The sequence below is a fragment of the Microcaecilia unicolor genome, chromosome 6, assembly GCF_901765095.1.
Source record: "Microcaecilia unicolor chromosome 6, aMicUni1.1, whole genome shotgun sequence".
Taxonomy (NCBI): domain Eukaryota; kingdom Metazoa; phylum Chordata; class Amphibia; order Gymnophiona; family Siphonopidae; genus Microcaecilia; species Microcaecilia unicolor.
In genome coordinates, this window is record NC_044036.1 from 140,708,797 (window position 1) to 140,724,216 (window position 15,420).

Genomic DNA, 15,420 nt, shown 5'->3' on the forward strand with positions numbered 1-15,420 from the left:
AAATGGCCCAGCATTGAATATCCGGGTTCAGCACAGACCGCAGGAGACAGACTGCCTATCTCCCACGTTCTGAATATCAGGGCCAAAGGATCCATATATGGAAACAGAATGGAATATGCATGAGAGTGATTTGCATACAATAGAGATAGTGCATGCAAATTTATCTCATGCATATTCACAGTGGGCATCCTGAACCTCACTAGCTAGGTGTGTCCTGAGGACAGGGTTGAGAACCTCTGCTCTGAAGGGAAGTCAGCCAGTACCTATTTTCTTTTATAGAATAGGCTCCAGATAGGGGCCCTTTCAGGGGTAAATTCTCAAGTGTACAGCAATGCGTACGTCTAGCGCTGTAGTAGTAGTAGTAGTAGTAGTAAAAGGTCACTGAAATGTAGGTGCCAGGATGATGTACGCTAACTCCCAAATTTGATAAAAAGCACTGAAAATTGCGCACATGCCCTCATTTGCATGCACAATTTAATTGAACAAACTAATTAGCACCAATAATTAGCTTGTTAAACAATTATTGGCACTAATTATATTTGAAATGCACGTGCATAAATTTAGGCTGCAAATCTGTGCCTAAATTATATGTGCAAGTCCGAAAAAGGTGGGCATGGAAATGGGGGGGGGGGGGGGGGGGGGGGTCATGGGCAGATTGGGAGCATTCCTAGGATTTACGTGCATAATTATAACATAAGGGGGAAAGGTGCCTAATTTAGGCACGATAAAAGATCAATAGAAGTGATATGGGATATTGGTAAGTGACAAGAACTACACAGGCGAGTTGGCGGGTTTACTACCACAAATGCTGTGATTGGTGAATATTAGAAAAGAATACATGCAATTCTACTAAAACTTGAAGGAACTGGTGTATATGTGCCTGATTGAATCATTGAACCCACACCATCTTCAGGAACATCTTGCAGTGTATATGGACATGAATAGATAACGAGAAGCAGTAACGCTACAAAAAGAGACGTGAATAGTAGTGACTTTTCATTAATCTAATGTTTGGTGGGGTTTAGAACTATAAGAGTGTACTGATTCAATATTGTTCACAGCGTGTTGGGGTAACCCGGTATGATATAATATTGAAGATGAAATAGTTGATTAATGATTTAAGAGAGGTGTGAATAGTCGGATGAATAGATGGGCAAGAATGTGTGCTGAATGAGTATGAGTAGTGTGATTTAATGAGTGGTTTTAAGTTATGTGATATTTAGATCTATATGATACAAAAAGTAGATGAATAAACAAATTTGCAATTATACATAGTTGTGTTGGCAAAATATATTGCATCTAAAGTTAGGCACGATTCCCGGGTGTGTTATTCAATAAACCACACCTAACTTTAAGCGCGATTGATGGAATAGAGTTTTTTTCAGCGCCGATTTTTTAAGCGCCATATATAGCCCTAAGTGCAGATTCTATAAAGGTAATTGTGTGCACACCAGGGGCGTAGCCAGACTTTGGCGGGAGGGGGTCCAGAGCCCGAGCTGAGGGGGCACATTTTAGCCCCCCCCCACCGCCGCCGCCCACTGGCTTCACCACCACCACCAACTTTGACGACCCCTGCCGCCGACCCTCTCAACCCCTCCCCCCCACCGCCAACCCTCCCCCGCTGCCATCGTCGCCGTGGGCTACCTTTGCTGGCGGGGGACCCCAATCCCCACCAGCCGAGGTCCTCTTCTTCCCGCAAAGGCTTCATTCTGTTTCTGATGTCCTGCACGTTGTACATGCAGGACATCAGACTCACAGATGGCTTTGTTCTGTTTATGTGCAGGATGTCAGAAACAGAACGAAGCCTTCACGGAAAGAAGAGGACCTCGGCTGGCGGGGATTGGGGTCCCCCGCCAGCAAAGGTAGCCCATGGTGACGACGGCGGCAGCGGGGGAGGGTTGGCGGCAGGAGGGGGGTTGAGAGGGTCGTCGGTGGGAGGGGGGTCAAGAGGGTTGTTGGCAGGGGGTCCAGGGCCAGATCTATGGAGGCCCAGTCCCCTGTGGCCCCACATAGCTATGCCACTTTTGCTCACCTGCTGTTTATAGAATACTAGCATAAATGTGCATTTACACACCTAATGTTAGGCCTGAACACTTATACCACCTCAGTGTAGACCGATGTGTAAACGTGCGCTCTGGAATGCGAACAGCAACTTAATAGAATAGCAGCTAAGGGCAGCTTCACATGTAAACGTTAATTGGTGCCAATTATCAAATTAAGTTACATGCGCAATTTACCTTATTCTAGAACTTGTGCGTGCAATGGTTAAATATAAATGCCCCTTTAGGAAATTGCTCAGCTGACTTCTAAAACTGCCCAAGGTTCTATGCACATAGCTCTGTCATTTACATTGCAGATATCTCAGGTTATGAAGACTTGCTTCTTCTTTCTCTTACGTCTCAGGTCTGTCCGTAGTTTAGTAGACTCAGCTTCACTTTGTTCCTTGTTCTATGCATATATTAACTCTCGCTGTGACTACTGTAATTCCATTTATGCAGGTATCACCAAGGCTAACTTAAAATGTCTTCAAATACTTCAAAATACTGCAGCTTGTATAATTTGTCACACAAGTTGCTATGATCATGTTTCTCTGTTGCTGCAACGCCTTCACCAGTTGCCTATAGAATTCCGAATAAAATACAAGATTCTTATAATTACACATATGGTTCTATACACTGCCCTTCTTACCTGGCCTCTCTGATTGTACCTTACGCTCCTTCTTGTACTCTCCATTCACTTATGTATAATAGGCTTGTTATACTTCACCATTCTAAGGCACGATGGGAGTCTACTTGATCATCTGCTTTTTTTCTTTCCTGCACCTTCTCTCTGGAACTCACTTCCTCAATATCTAAAGTTAGATAATTCTTATGCTTCTTTCCGAGCCTCTCTGAAAACCCATTTTTTCAAACTAGCTTTTATTATTATTATTATTATTTATTGCATTTGTATCCCACCTTTCCCCACCTATTTGCAGGCTCAAAGTGGCTTACATAATGTTGTTAACAATGTCAATACAAGATATCAGATACAGTTAGTATTGTGCATAGATTAAGTAGGGAAGATAGAGGAAGGGAGAGAGTGATCGGGAATTATATAGTTGGATTTTCATAACTGATTGGGTTGGTGAGGTGAATTGATGAGTTGTCAATTATCGGTTTTCATTGTAGGCTTTGTTGAAGTATGTCTTCAGAGCTTTGCGAAAGATAGTTATGTCATTGATTGCTTTCAGGTCTATGATGTCCTTACCGGTTGAATTTCTGCGATGATGGTGGGGACGGGGAGAGGGAAGCAAGCGTATGCAAGTGTTTTTATATATTTGTTTTAGACTTTAAGCTGCATGTTTGTGTGTTGTTTGACTGGTCTTGAGTGGTTGTACTTTCCTATTTATTTTATGGCATTCCTATTAGTTAATTAAGTTTTGTTTATCGTATGTATTATTTTGCGCGCAAGAGAAGCGGTATAGCAAACTTAAGAAATGATAAAATGCTCTTCTACATAATCAATTTGTACATGAAATGTTCTCCTATATGTGCAGTTTTTAAATAAATATTTGCAGGGACCATATAAACCAATCTGTGACCCCATCCCCAAGCTTGCCAGTTACTGATGCTGTACAGTGGGGCCATGGCTCTGGTGGCCCACCCCATCCCACTGCCTGTGAACACCTGCATTTATTTTTCTGTGACCTTCTCTTTTCGTTCTTACTGAGGCGAGCGCCTTCTCTGTGTCTCTGATGTCACCGGCTGCATTCCGGATTGCAGCCTCAGCTGCAATTTGGGCACGCTTGGCGTCGTCCAGTGCCTTCTTCACAGTCTCAGCTGTGGTCTTCACGTTTTCAGCACGTGTCCTGCAACATGTGAAAAGAACATGTTTAAATGTAGTTTTAGAGTGCTGAGAACAACAGGTTTTGGAGGCATTCCACTTAAAGACCCCCAACCCCCCCCCCCCCCCCCCCACACACACACACCTTACCCATGAAACGGAATATGAGAAAGTATGAAATTAAACAAAAGGCCTGATTTACACAGCTTTGTTTCATTTGTGCTCCTTATATATCAAAGATACAATTTATGATTGATATCCGTATATTCTAAAGGAAACTTTAGGTGATAGGCAGGACAGTTTACAAAATTCATTTACCAAGGTAAATCAGCTTTCTTAAATTGTACCATCTTGTATGTGGGTAAAAGTACAGACGAGGACTAATTTAAGAAAGTGTGGGATAAGCACGTGGGATCCCTTAGGGAAAGGAAGAGTTGGGGGTTACAGAGGATGGGCAGATTGGATGGTCCATTTGGCCTTTATCTGCCATCATTATTCTATGTTTCCATGTAACAAGGCAGACTGATAGGTGGGGTTACACCGGGGGAGGCAGCAAAGTACCTTTGTGGATACTTTATCTCTATGCAAGTTTGAATGGGATATTATGCGCCACGTTCCCTATGAGAACTGCTGGAAAATTTGTGAGTAAAAGTATCAGTGGGCTTTACAAATACCTGCATATTTTAGAATATTAATTTTATCCCAACTGGGTGAAACCTGTAGCAGAGCAATTGATATACATTAGAGCACTAGGCACAACATTCATGCATTTAAAGAGAAGCTCACATTATGCTAATTATGAAACATTGAAAAAGGACTCTCTGTTGTGTCCTTCCATGAAACATGAGAGTGCATTCACAGAGATACTGCTGGTCATTATGGGAACACTCACTTTGCTCTCTTGGCTTCCTGAAGAAGCTGCTCTGCCTTCCTCACGTCCCCTGCAGTCTTGTCCAAGATGGCGTCTACATTGGAAAGACTGCTAACCCTGTCCTTGATCTCTTCAGCCAAGTGACGGATCTGCTGGGGGGAGGCTGGGATCGATAAACCCAGAACATAGGAAGCCACCATTTCAATGCTGTCTGGGTCAGCACCCTCCTCTGCAGAATATACAGAAAAAGCACAAACTAGAAGAACATCACAGGGCAGGAGAAGGAAATGAACACTTTGGGTCCAATATTCAGCCTGTAGTGGCAAATGACTTTATAAGCTGTGGGCTGAAAGAACCCTGGATATTCAATGGTGGGGCACATCCAGCCTCTGGCAATTAATATCCGGGTATCTGTGGTCACCCAAATGTTAACCAGGCATGGTTAACTCGGCAGATGAAGTTAGGACAGCGGTTATGCATACCTACATACTTAACTGGTCAGCAGATTGAATATTGCCACTAACTACTACTACTAATCATTTCTATAGTGCTACTAGATGTACACAGCACTGTACACTAAACATATAAGAGACAGTTCCTGCTCGACTGATTAAAACAGACATAGCACTGAACAAGTGAACAGGAGTTAGGAGTTAAAAGCAGCCTCAAAAAGGTGGGCTTTTAGCCTAGATGTGAATATGGCCAGAGATGGAGCTTGATGTACTGACTCAGGAAGTCTATTCCAGGCACTAACTAGGTAAGTCACAGCTCTGTCCAAACTCTGCCCCCAGACACCCCTAACCTAGTTAGGGAATGGCTGGTTGGAGCCAACATTCAGCAGAACCACCCAGGTAAGTGCTGCTGAATACTAGAGGCCGGTCAGCTCAGTTAAATCCCTTTGAATATTGGGTCCTAGATTTCCTCATCACCCTCTTCAGATTCGAGTTTGGCTTACTGGGGAACGTACTTACGGTTCAGGAAGTCCTTGATCTGCTGGATGAGCTCCCTCAGCTCCTTGTTGGATTGATCCATGCGGCCTTTGGCGTCATTAGCTTTATCCAGTACTGCCTGAGCCCGAAGTTTGGCCTTGTTTGCCTTTACCTTTGCTTCAGCTACCTAAAATGTGCAAAAACAGAAAAGGATTAACCAATGCTGATATGGATAAAGCAGTTGCTGGACCAAAGTGTCCTAGGCAAAGGATGCGTTTGGTGCCCTCCTTCTGTTTCAGGCTCAGGTGCCGGCAGAGCCACAGACTGATTCAAAAAGGGGATGTGATTCTCCCTCTCTTAGCTGCCCCTTACAACAGCTTTGGGTGTGAATGCTGAAAGGAAGTCTATTAAACAGAAGTTTGCTGCGGTGATCACTTCAGGCACTGATGTGCTAAGCATTTTTTCCAGAGATACAATTCAGTATGGCAGGTCCACAATGATGGGATTGCAAAGCAAAAGAAAGTAGAAAAAATTTGAAAGCACTCATTTATTTTTTTTTATTTATTTAATACATTTATACCCCACATTTTCCCACCAATTGCAGGTTCAATGTGGCTTACACAAAACCGCAGGGTAGGCTACGGTTCAGAAAGTATAATTAAACATTGTAGTAGTACACTGCTCGCTTGCCCTGTCCTTTTATCCTCACCTCTTTATTCCCTTACCCTTAATTGATTTGTCTGTCTCCCTGTCTTATCTAGATTGTAAGCTCTTTGAGCAGGAACTGTCTTTTTTGTGTATGGTGTACAGCGCTGCGTATGCCTTGTAGCGCTATAGAAATGATAAGTAGTAGTAGGTTATTAGCATATTGGTAGCATTTAAAACAACAACAGATAACAAAAGATAGTAAAAAAGTCCATGGATTATGCTGAAAAAACAGGTGGAAGTGCATTAGGATGAGTCTGTAAGGTATGTCTTCTTGAACATGGTGGTCTTCAATAGTTTTCTGAAATTTAGATAGTTCTGGGTTGATTTTAGGGTTCTAGGCAGTGCATTCCACAGTTGTGAGCCTATGAAGGAGAAGTTGGATGTGTAGGTAGATTTGTACTTCAGGCCACTGCAATCGAAGGATCGGGAGGAATTGAAACTGTTTCTGGTTGGAAGATCCACCAGATCTAGCATATATTCATCTTTATATACTATTAAGAATGCAAAAAATATTTGATGGGGAAGATTTTGAGGTATGCACAGATTTGATAAAATACACCAGTACGTGCACATATTTGCACCATTGGGGATGGTTCTGGATTTCTATTTGACAAGGCCGCCGAGAGGGGGGGATAGGGGGGACAAAAGTCCCCGGGCCCGGGCCTCCGGGGGGGCCCAGTGCCGCCGCTGCAGTGTGGCCCGCCCTCCTCGCGCCTCCTCTCCTCGCTCCTCCTCTCCTCGCTCCGGAATTAACCTTAAGTCTCCTTCTTTCACTTCACGCAAGCAGCAGCAGGGCAGGCCACTCCTTCCTTCCGTGTCCCGCCTTCGCCTGACGTAACGTCCGCGAGGGCGGGGCACAGAAGGAAGGAGGAGAGGTCTGCACTGCTGCTGCTGCTTCCGCGAAGTGAAAGAAGGAGGCTTAAGGTTAGTTCCGGGCCCGGTAGCGGGTGGAGGGGGGGGGCCCGGCGACTTCAGGTGGGCGGCGACCTCGGGTGAGGGGGGGCCCGGGGGTGGCCTTGACCTCGGGCCCGGCCCCGGCTCTTGGCGACCCTGCTATTTGATAAAGGCATGTTGGTGCTTACGTTGACTTGGTAAAACAGGCAAAAATAGGTGCTTTTTTGGAATGTTCACATCAGGGCTGGGCCAAGGGTATATGACACCCTGGACAAACATTCAGCCATGCTCCTCCCACCATGGGGTAGCTCAAGACCCTCTCATACCTCCGATGTCCAGCATCTCCCCTTCCCTATCCTACCCTTCTGTAGTCCAGCATCTTCCTTTCCCTACCTCCCCCCACAAGGTGTTGAGCATCTCCCCTTCTCTATATCCTCCTTTCTGAGGTGTCCAGCATCTCTCTCCTCCCCTTTCCTCCCCCCCCCCCCCCCCACAATTATCAGCACAATTGGCTTGTTAACCAATTAAGTTGCATGTGCAATTTGGTCGCATTGCCAAATCTGTATGCGCAACTTAGGTGCCATATATAGAATCTGGGGAATAAAGGATTAGAATAATGGCAAATACAGTGCATTACATAAGTACATAAGTATTGCCATACTAGGAAAGACCAAAGGTCCATCAAGCCCAGCATCCTGTTTCCAACAGTGGCTAATCCAGGTCACAATATACCTGGCAAGATCCCAAAAAAGTACAAAACATTTTATACTGCTTACCCCAGAAATAGTGGATTTTCCCCAAGTCCATTTAAGTCTATGGACTTTTCCTTTAGGAAGCCGTCCAAACCTTTTTTAAACTCCGCTAAGCTAACCGCCTTTACCACATTTTCTGGCAACGAATTCCAGAGTTTAATTACCCGTTGAGTGAAGAAAAAATTTCTCCGATTCGTTTTAAATTTATTACATTGTAGCTTCATCGCATGCCCCCATGTGTTTGTTAGTCATAGATTCACTTATTCATGGAAGATAAAGTATAACCCATTTTTGCTATTCAGGGACATTTTCGCTTATGTGCGGCCATGCACAATGTAGTGCAAGTGAAAGTGTGTTCCCATGAGGATGGATATTCATAGAGCTGTGCGTAAGTATTATTACACCAAAAACCTGTATGTACTGTACTTTTATCGAAAAAAAAAACAGTGTATAAAATACATTTATAAAATGCACAATATAATAAGTAACTGTTCTTTACAAGAAGGCTACATGAAATGATGAGTTTATGGTGTTCACTGTGCACTGTTGCTGTGTAACAGGGTCGCACAGGAGCCTAACCCCTTATTCCCATAAGATCAATAGTTCCGTATTTGCATTTTTGATATTCAAGGGATTTTCTAGGAACCTAACCTGCGAATAGTGAGAACGGACTGTATGCACATAAATGCCTTTTCTATGAGTATGAAAGTATCTTAGCAAGCACTTAAGCAGAGTCTGTGTAGTACATGGGTAAGACTCACGCACACAATGTATAGAATATTTTCCTTTACAGGGGGCACCTAGGTCTAGGCACTGTTACAGAGTTACCCTCAAAATGTTTTCTGTATGTTGTCCTGACCTTCTTTAGGTCCAATCATACCTTTTGGAAAAGCTGCGCTACATCATCCATGGCGCGGCGCAGCTCATCTTCAGCATGGCGAGCTCGATCTAATGCATTGTCTGATGTTGCCACTGCGCCATTGCAATTCAGTCCACCGCAGTGCCTCTTTCCCTCATCGTCATAGCAGCCAGCACCTCCACAGGGGCTCTCAGCGCACGGGAGATCTCCTGGTGCTCCACAGACCTGAAGGAAAGGGAACCAGGCACTAGCTGACATTTTACTTCTGCCTGTGTTCTAGGGACTTTCCAAGTCCAATTATCTGCTCATGTAGACATGTGAGCTGCTGTCCCCTGGTTTAAGCTAAGGATAATTAAAGCAAAATGATAAACATGGGAGAAACATTATTCATTACTTACGTGTCCCTTTACTGTAACAGTGGCTATGATGGGTGACGTCTTTTTCTTACCTTCTCATTGATTTTCTTCATACTAAGCGTTTCGGCTTTGGCTTTTAGGTCCTGCAAGGCCCTGTGGTTGGCTGCGTTCTTCCGGTAAAAGTCATCCCGTTTTTTCACCATTTGCTGCTCAGCCTTCTGGCGGGTGTCGGCAGAGTCACTTACAGCCCCGGGTACATTCACAGTGGAGGCATTGGCCTGGATCTCTGCTTCACGGGACTGGGCATGAGAATGTCGAATGCTATCATAGGCACCTGAGGGAAAACAGGTAATGGTACTTGTCAGACACACTTTGCCCAGAAGATTTGACGGCCAGTTGCCTAAATGTTAGCAGAGCTATCCAGTATCCTTAGAGTCCCCAATCGCAAGACCACTTAGGTCAGGATCAGGTGACAGATTAGATGTTTCTTCATTTCATCAGGTTCAATTAGAAGAATATCTGAACTCCATTTTTTACATTGCTGGCCCAAAATTATGACCCAACTTACCTTGTCATTTGAGATCAATTAAAAGTCTAGAGACTTTTTAGAAATCTCTTAAAACATTTTTGTTTCAACAGACCTATGATGGTATCTAGTAAATGACGATAAGGGAGTCTTGCAGCAAGCCAAAATGTTATATATTGATGACCTAGTTTGTATTGTGTTTGTTCTGTTTAATTTTACTGGGTATGTTTTTCTGTACTCTGCCTAGAATTTTTAGATAGTGCAAGTTTATACAATTTAAAATTAAAGTACAAAGCCTTCTCTCCTACAAATTAATTTGATTCAATTTTTCTTTAGATGTACTTTTATTTCACACATTTCCAGTGGTAGGTCAAGGTGTGTTATACATTTATTTATCTATTTATGTTTTCATTCATTCATTTCTATTCCACCTTTACCTAAGGCAGAATACTGAAAAAAATTATTCATAATACAAGAGTATAAACAGCACAAATCACATTAATTCCAAAACTTTACAGTACAACCATACTGGCTGTCTAGCCTCCCAGCCTTACCAACTGATCGTAGCCAAATACCATCAATAAATATGTTGTAAAAAAACAGTAACTGAATGATTAGGACAGCAGGGTTGAAATCCCACAGATGTTTATTGTGGCCCTGAGCAAGTCACTTTACCCTTAGGTGCAAACTTATGGGCCTATTTACTAAGCTGCAGTATAAACCAGTTAAAACCAGTTATTAATCAATTGTACTTCCTGTGTATCTCAGCCTCCTGTTTAGAATACGTTTAAGTATAATTGCCTAAGGCGCCATTATATAGAATCAGGCCCACAATGCTTACTATAGCTTAGTAAAAGGGCCCCTAACCAGGGCCGCCAAGAGGGGGGCAGGGGGGGACTTGGGGGACAAAATTCCCCGGGCCTCCGGGGGGGGGGGGGGGGGGGCCCGCCCGCCCGCCCTCCATTGCTCCCTGGCATTGAACTTAAGCGCCTCACCTTCGAAAGCGCAGCAAGCAGAGGCAGACCACTCCTTCCTTCTGTGTCCCGCCCTCGCCTGACCTAACTTCCGCGAGGGCGGGACACGGAAAGAAGGAGTGTTCTGCCGCTGCTTGTTGCTGCACTTTCGAAGGTGAGGCGCTTAAGGTCAGTGCAGAGGGCCCGGGGGTGGAGAGAGGGTCCTGTGGCGGGTGGAGTGGGGGCCCCGGCGACCTCGAGCGGGGGGGGGGGGGCCCGGGGGCAGCCTTGTCCCGGGCCTGGCCCAGTGTCTCGGCGGCCCTGCCCCTAAGATGTTTCAATTTTGCTAACTAAGCAAATTTTGCTAACAGTAACGATTGCACACCAGTGAAAAATAAAAGCAATTAATAAGAGCAGTAAATTTCTCTTCTCTCATAATCAGAATTATGCAAGTGAGCCATCAGGTTCTTTGAATAAGCCTCTCTTCCTCTCCCTTAGTCATCTGAGCTGGTAGATAAAGATCCACCGTACCTGTTGGTAAAAATGGTTAATATGCTTTAAAGTCTGCCACTAACCTAGAAAATTGGAGTTCTTTAGAACATCCAGCTGGTGCGAAATCTCCTTGGCAGACAGGTTCAGGGCCCGGGCATCCCTTTCCAGTGCATTCAGTTCATGAGTAGCATCAAAGTTTTCATCCTGAACTTCAGTCAGTTCTCCTTCCAGCTGGGTCAACCTCTCTGTTGTCTCACCAATTCTGTTCCTGTTGGTCCGAGAAATAAGAGAGGAAGGAGGGGGAGACCTTCAGGCTTTCCAGCAGCAGTATTACGGTCACACAAATTTGGAAACTTAACTAGTTGAAAACAATTAGGTGCCCTGTGTCCTGCCTGTGGTTCCTGAAGCAGATTCAGTGGGAGAGTTTCCCTACTGCTCTCTAGGGGCAGGGGTGTGCTGGTAAATTTTTAACAACAGGCTCTTTCTCTGGACATAGCCAGCTCTGCAGTTGGAAGGGCCAAGGGTGGCCGGGGGGAGGGGGAGCAACACTTGCCTCTCTCTCCTCCCTCTCTTCGTGTGGGCACACTAGGCATACCTTTGCTGGCAGCCAATAAATGGACTGCCACCACTCCCAATGTCTTGCTCTGAGCAGCATGCTGAAACTTCTCACACATGCTGGAGAAGTCCCAGCTTGCTGCTCAGAGCTGGAAACAAGGAGCTGGGAGCAGCAGCAGTCTATTTACTTGGCTGGCAGGGCTCAGCATCCCCACCAGCAAAGTAAAAGAGAATTCAGCAGGGGGCCCAAGCCCACATTTTCGGAGCCAGTTGTTAAAGTAGCCATGGAGGGCCCTACTTTAACAACCGGCTCCCAAAATTCTTAAAAACTTAACAACCGGCTCTTGCGAGCCTGTGAGAGCCTGCTCCAGCACACCACTGTCTAGGGGTTTCCAGATTTTGTAGCAAGTGACCGAAACTACTCAACCAACTTGAGACTAGATTTCATGGTCTCTAGACTCAGTTCAGAGCTGTAGAATTACTCTGCATTTTAATTGTGGGGAACACATGGACAAGAGGCAGCAATACACAATAGCACAGAATGAGTTTAGAAGCTCTAGAGGAGAACTGGCAATGTGAAGCAGCCTCTAATGTTCTAGAGTTCCATTTTCAGCTAACCGTAAGCACATCTTATGCATGTTAACACGTGCACTTTATGGCTTCTTTTCACAGAGAAATTACTGGTACATTGGCTAGCGTAAAATGCGCATGTGCACTGAGTGTGCGTCCTTTGTATCCTCAAGTGGCCAGGCAGGGTGAAAAGAGCATGTGCTCCAGCTGCTTAAATCATTGACCTAAACATGCTTCTCAGAATATGATGTTAGGTAACAAACCTAGCTAAAAGCGACCATGCAATAGAAGCTCATACATACTTTTGCTGAAATAAAGGGCAGGGAAATAGGACTTGATATACTGCCTTTCTGAGGTTTTTGCAACTACATTCAAGGCAGTTTACATATGTTTAGGTACTTATTTTGTACCAGGGGCAAGGTGACTTGCCCAGAGTCACAAGGAGCTGCAGTGGGAATTGAACTCAGTTCCCCAGGATCAAAGTCCACTGCACTAACCACTAGGCTACTCCTCCACCTAAAGGAGGGTGGTTTCCAGCCAGGTGAGTTGAAGTGGGTAATTAGCTTTGAAAACTACCTCTCTGATGTTTTTTTCCACCTTCACCCTCCAGCAGTTTTTCTCATTTTGTATCTCTTGATGAAGGCAATCCTTGGACTGGAAACTTCAAAATAACTATTTACCTCCAGGTAAGAAAAGCCTTAAGTTTTTTTCTCCCCCAATTAACCCATTCTTGTTCCTCCCCCAACTAACCCATTCCTGTTGTAAGACCTGGAGCTTAGGCCCTATGGCTGGCATGCTGGTTATTATCCCCCTGGAATCACTCACTCCTGCCTCCTCTATTTCAGTCTGCAGCAATTGGAGGGTCTTATGGCTGTGACCCCTTTGGTCAAGAAGGCCTATGACTTCTTTGGTTGAGGGCAACGGAAGAATTGATACACATAGGGGGTCATTCTCAAAAGGCTATCTAAAGTAACATAGGGCCCCGTTTACCAAGCTGCGGCAAAAGGGGGCCTGCGCTGGCATTGGTGTGTGTTTTTTACGTGCGCCGAGGCCCCCTTTTACTGCAGAGCCGGTGGTGGGAGGCGGGGCTAGTGCTGGGCAGACTTCTACGGTCTACTACTATTACTATTTAGCATTTCTATTGTGCTACAAGGCGTACGGAGCGCTGCACAAACATAGAAGAAAGACTGTCCCTGCTCAAAGAGCTGTGTCCTAAAAATGGCAGATACAAATCAAGGTCAGGTATACACAAAAAGTAGCACATATGAGTTTATCTTGTTGGGCAGACTGGATGGACCGTGCAGGTCTTTTTCTGCCATCATCTACTATGTTATTATGTTACTATGTTTTCCTGCAGGAAATGGCTGTGTGGCAAGTAAAGCACTTCCTGCATGGCCAATTCGGGGGGAGGGGGAGCCCTTGCTGCCACCCACTGAAGTGGCAGTAAGGGCTCCTGCGCTAACCTGGCGGTAACCGGGCAGCATGCAGCACTTCCCGATTACACTCCGGTGCTACAAAAATAAATAAATATTTGAAGCACCAGATATGACGGTGCGCTAGGGGTGGGAAGTACCGCCGGGCTGCTGCTTAGTAAAAGGGGCCCATAGTAACATAGTAGATGATGGCAGATAAAGACCTGTACAGTCCATCCAGTCTGCCCAACAAGACAAACTCATCACACACGGCATGTGACACTTCATATGTATACCTGGTCTTGATTTGTCCTTTCCATTTTCAGGGCATAGACCATAGAAGTCTGCCCAGCACTGTCTTTGTTCTAAAATTTCTGAAGTTAATATTGAAGCCCCAGAAAAGTTCCATTCCAGCCCATCCAAATCTATTCAGCCATGATCAGGGCACAGACTGTAGAAATCTGTCCAGCACTGGCCTTGTTTTCCAATTTCTGAAGTTGAAGCTGAATCTGTGCAGCTACAATCAGAGCACAAACCGTGCCCAGTACTGGCTTTGCTTCCCAATTACCGGTGTTGCTTCCTAATCTCCACTAAGCTTCTTTGGATCCATTCCTTCTAAACAGGATTCTTTTGTGTTTATCCCACTGCATTTTTGAATTCCATTATCGTTTTCATCTCTACTACCTCCTGCGGGAGGGCATTCCAGGTATCTACCACCATCTATGTGAAAAACTATTTCCTAACATTATTCCTGAGTCTGCCCCCTTTCAACCTCAATTCATGTCCTTTAGTTCTACCACCCACCTGTCTCTGGAAAAGGTTTGTTTGCGAATTAGAACTTTGACTTCCAAAGCTTCATAGTAACCAATGGAACTTTGTAAGTCTAAGTGCTCTGAAAATGAGCTCCAAAGTAAAGAATACTGCCAGTTATATGCATAACTTTATTGCTAAATTAGCTGCTAATTGGCGTTGCTATAATTGGACTTAATTGGCACTAATTTGCAGTTATGTGCATAACTGTACGAGTATTCTATGACTTTAGGGGGTCTTTTACTAAGCTGCGGTAGCATTGTGGATGGGCTGGAGTGGAGCTTTCAGGGGCTTCGATGACAGCTTCAGAAGTTTTAGAACAAGGACTGTGCTGGGCAGACTCCTATAGTCCATGCCCTGAAAATGGCAAGGACAAATCAAGACCAGGTATACTACTACTACTTATAATTTCTATAGCGCTACTAGACGTACACAGCGCTGTACACTTGAATATGAAGAGACAGTTCCTGCTCAACAGAGCTTACAATCTAATTAGGACAGACAAACAGGACAAACAAGAGATAAGGGAATATTAAAGTGAGGATGATAAAATAAGGGTTCTGAACAAGTGAATAAGAGTTAGGAGTTAAAAGCAGCATCAAAAAGGTGGGCTTTTAGCTTAGATTTGAAGACAGCCAGAGATGGAGCTTGACGTACTGGCTCAGGAAGTCTATTCCAGGCATATGGTGCAGAAAGATAAAAGGAACGGAGTCTGGAGTTAGCAGTGGAGGAGAAGGGTGCAGATAAGAGAGATTTACCCAGTGAACGGAGTTCCCGGGGAGGAATGTAGGGAGAGATGAGAGTGGAGAGGTACTGAGGAGCTGCACTTATAGGTCAATAAGAGGAGTTTGAAATGTATGCGGAAACGGGCAGGTATATATATGGAGTATCACATTATACCTTATATA

At 44.7% G+C, this 15,420-nt stretch overlaps 1 protein-coding gene across 3 annotated transcripts in view; it reads right to left on the minus strand.

Moving 5' to 3' along the window:
- LAMB2 (laminin subunit beta 2) overlaps window positions 1-15,420 on the minus strand; it is a 125,961-nt gene that overhangs the window by 5,006 nt on the left and 105,535 nt on the right. For all 3 annotated transcript variants that reach the window (XM_030205982.1, XM_030205981.1, XM_030205983.1), the window contains 6 exons: window positions 11,249-11,433; window positions 9,287-9,528; window positions 8,860-9,063; window positions 5,668-5,812; window positions 4,718-4,925; window positions 3,709-3,850 (listed from right to left, as the gene is read on the minus strand). In XM_030205982.1, the coding sequence (XP_030061842.1) occupies window positions 3,709-3,850; window positions 4,718-4,925; window positions 5,668-5,812; window positions 8,860-9,063; window positions 9,287-9,528; window positions 11,249-11,433 (1,126 nt within the window). The remainder of the gene's footprint in view (window positions 1-3,708; window positions 3,851-4,717; window positions 4,926-5,667; window positions 5,813-8,859; window positions 9,064-9,286; window positions 9,529-11,248; window positions 11,434-15,420) is intronic.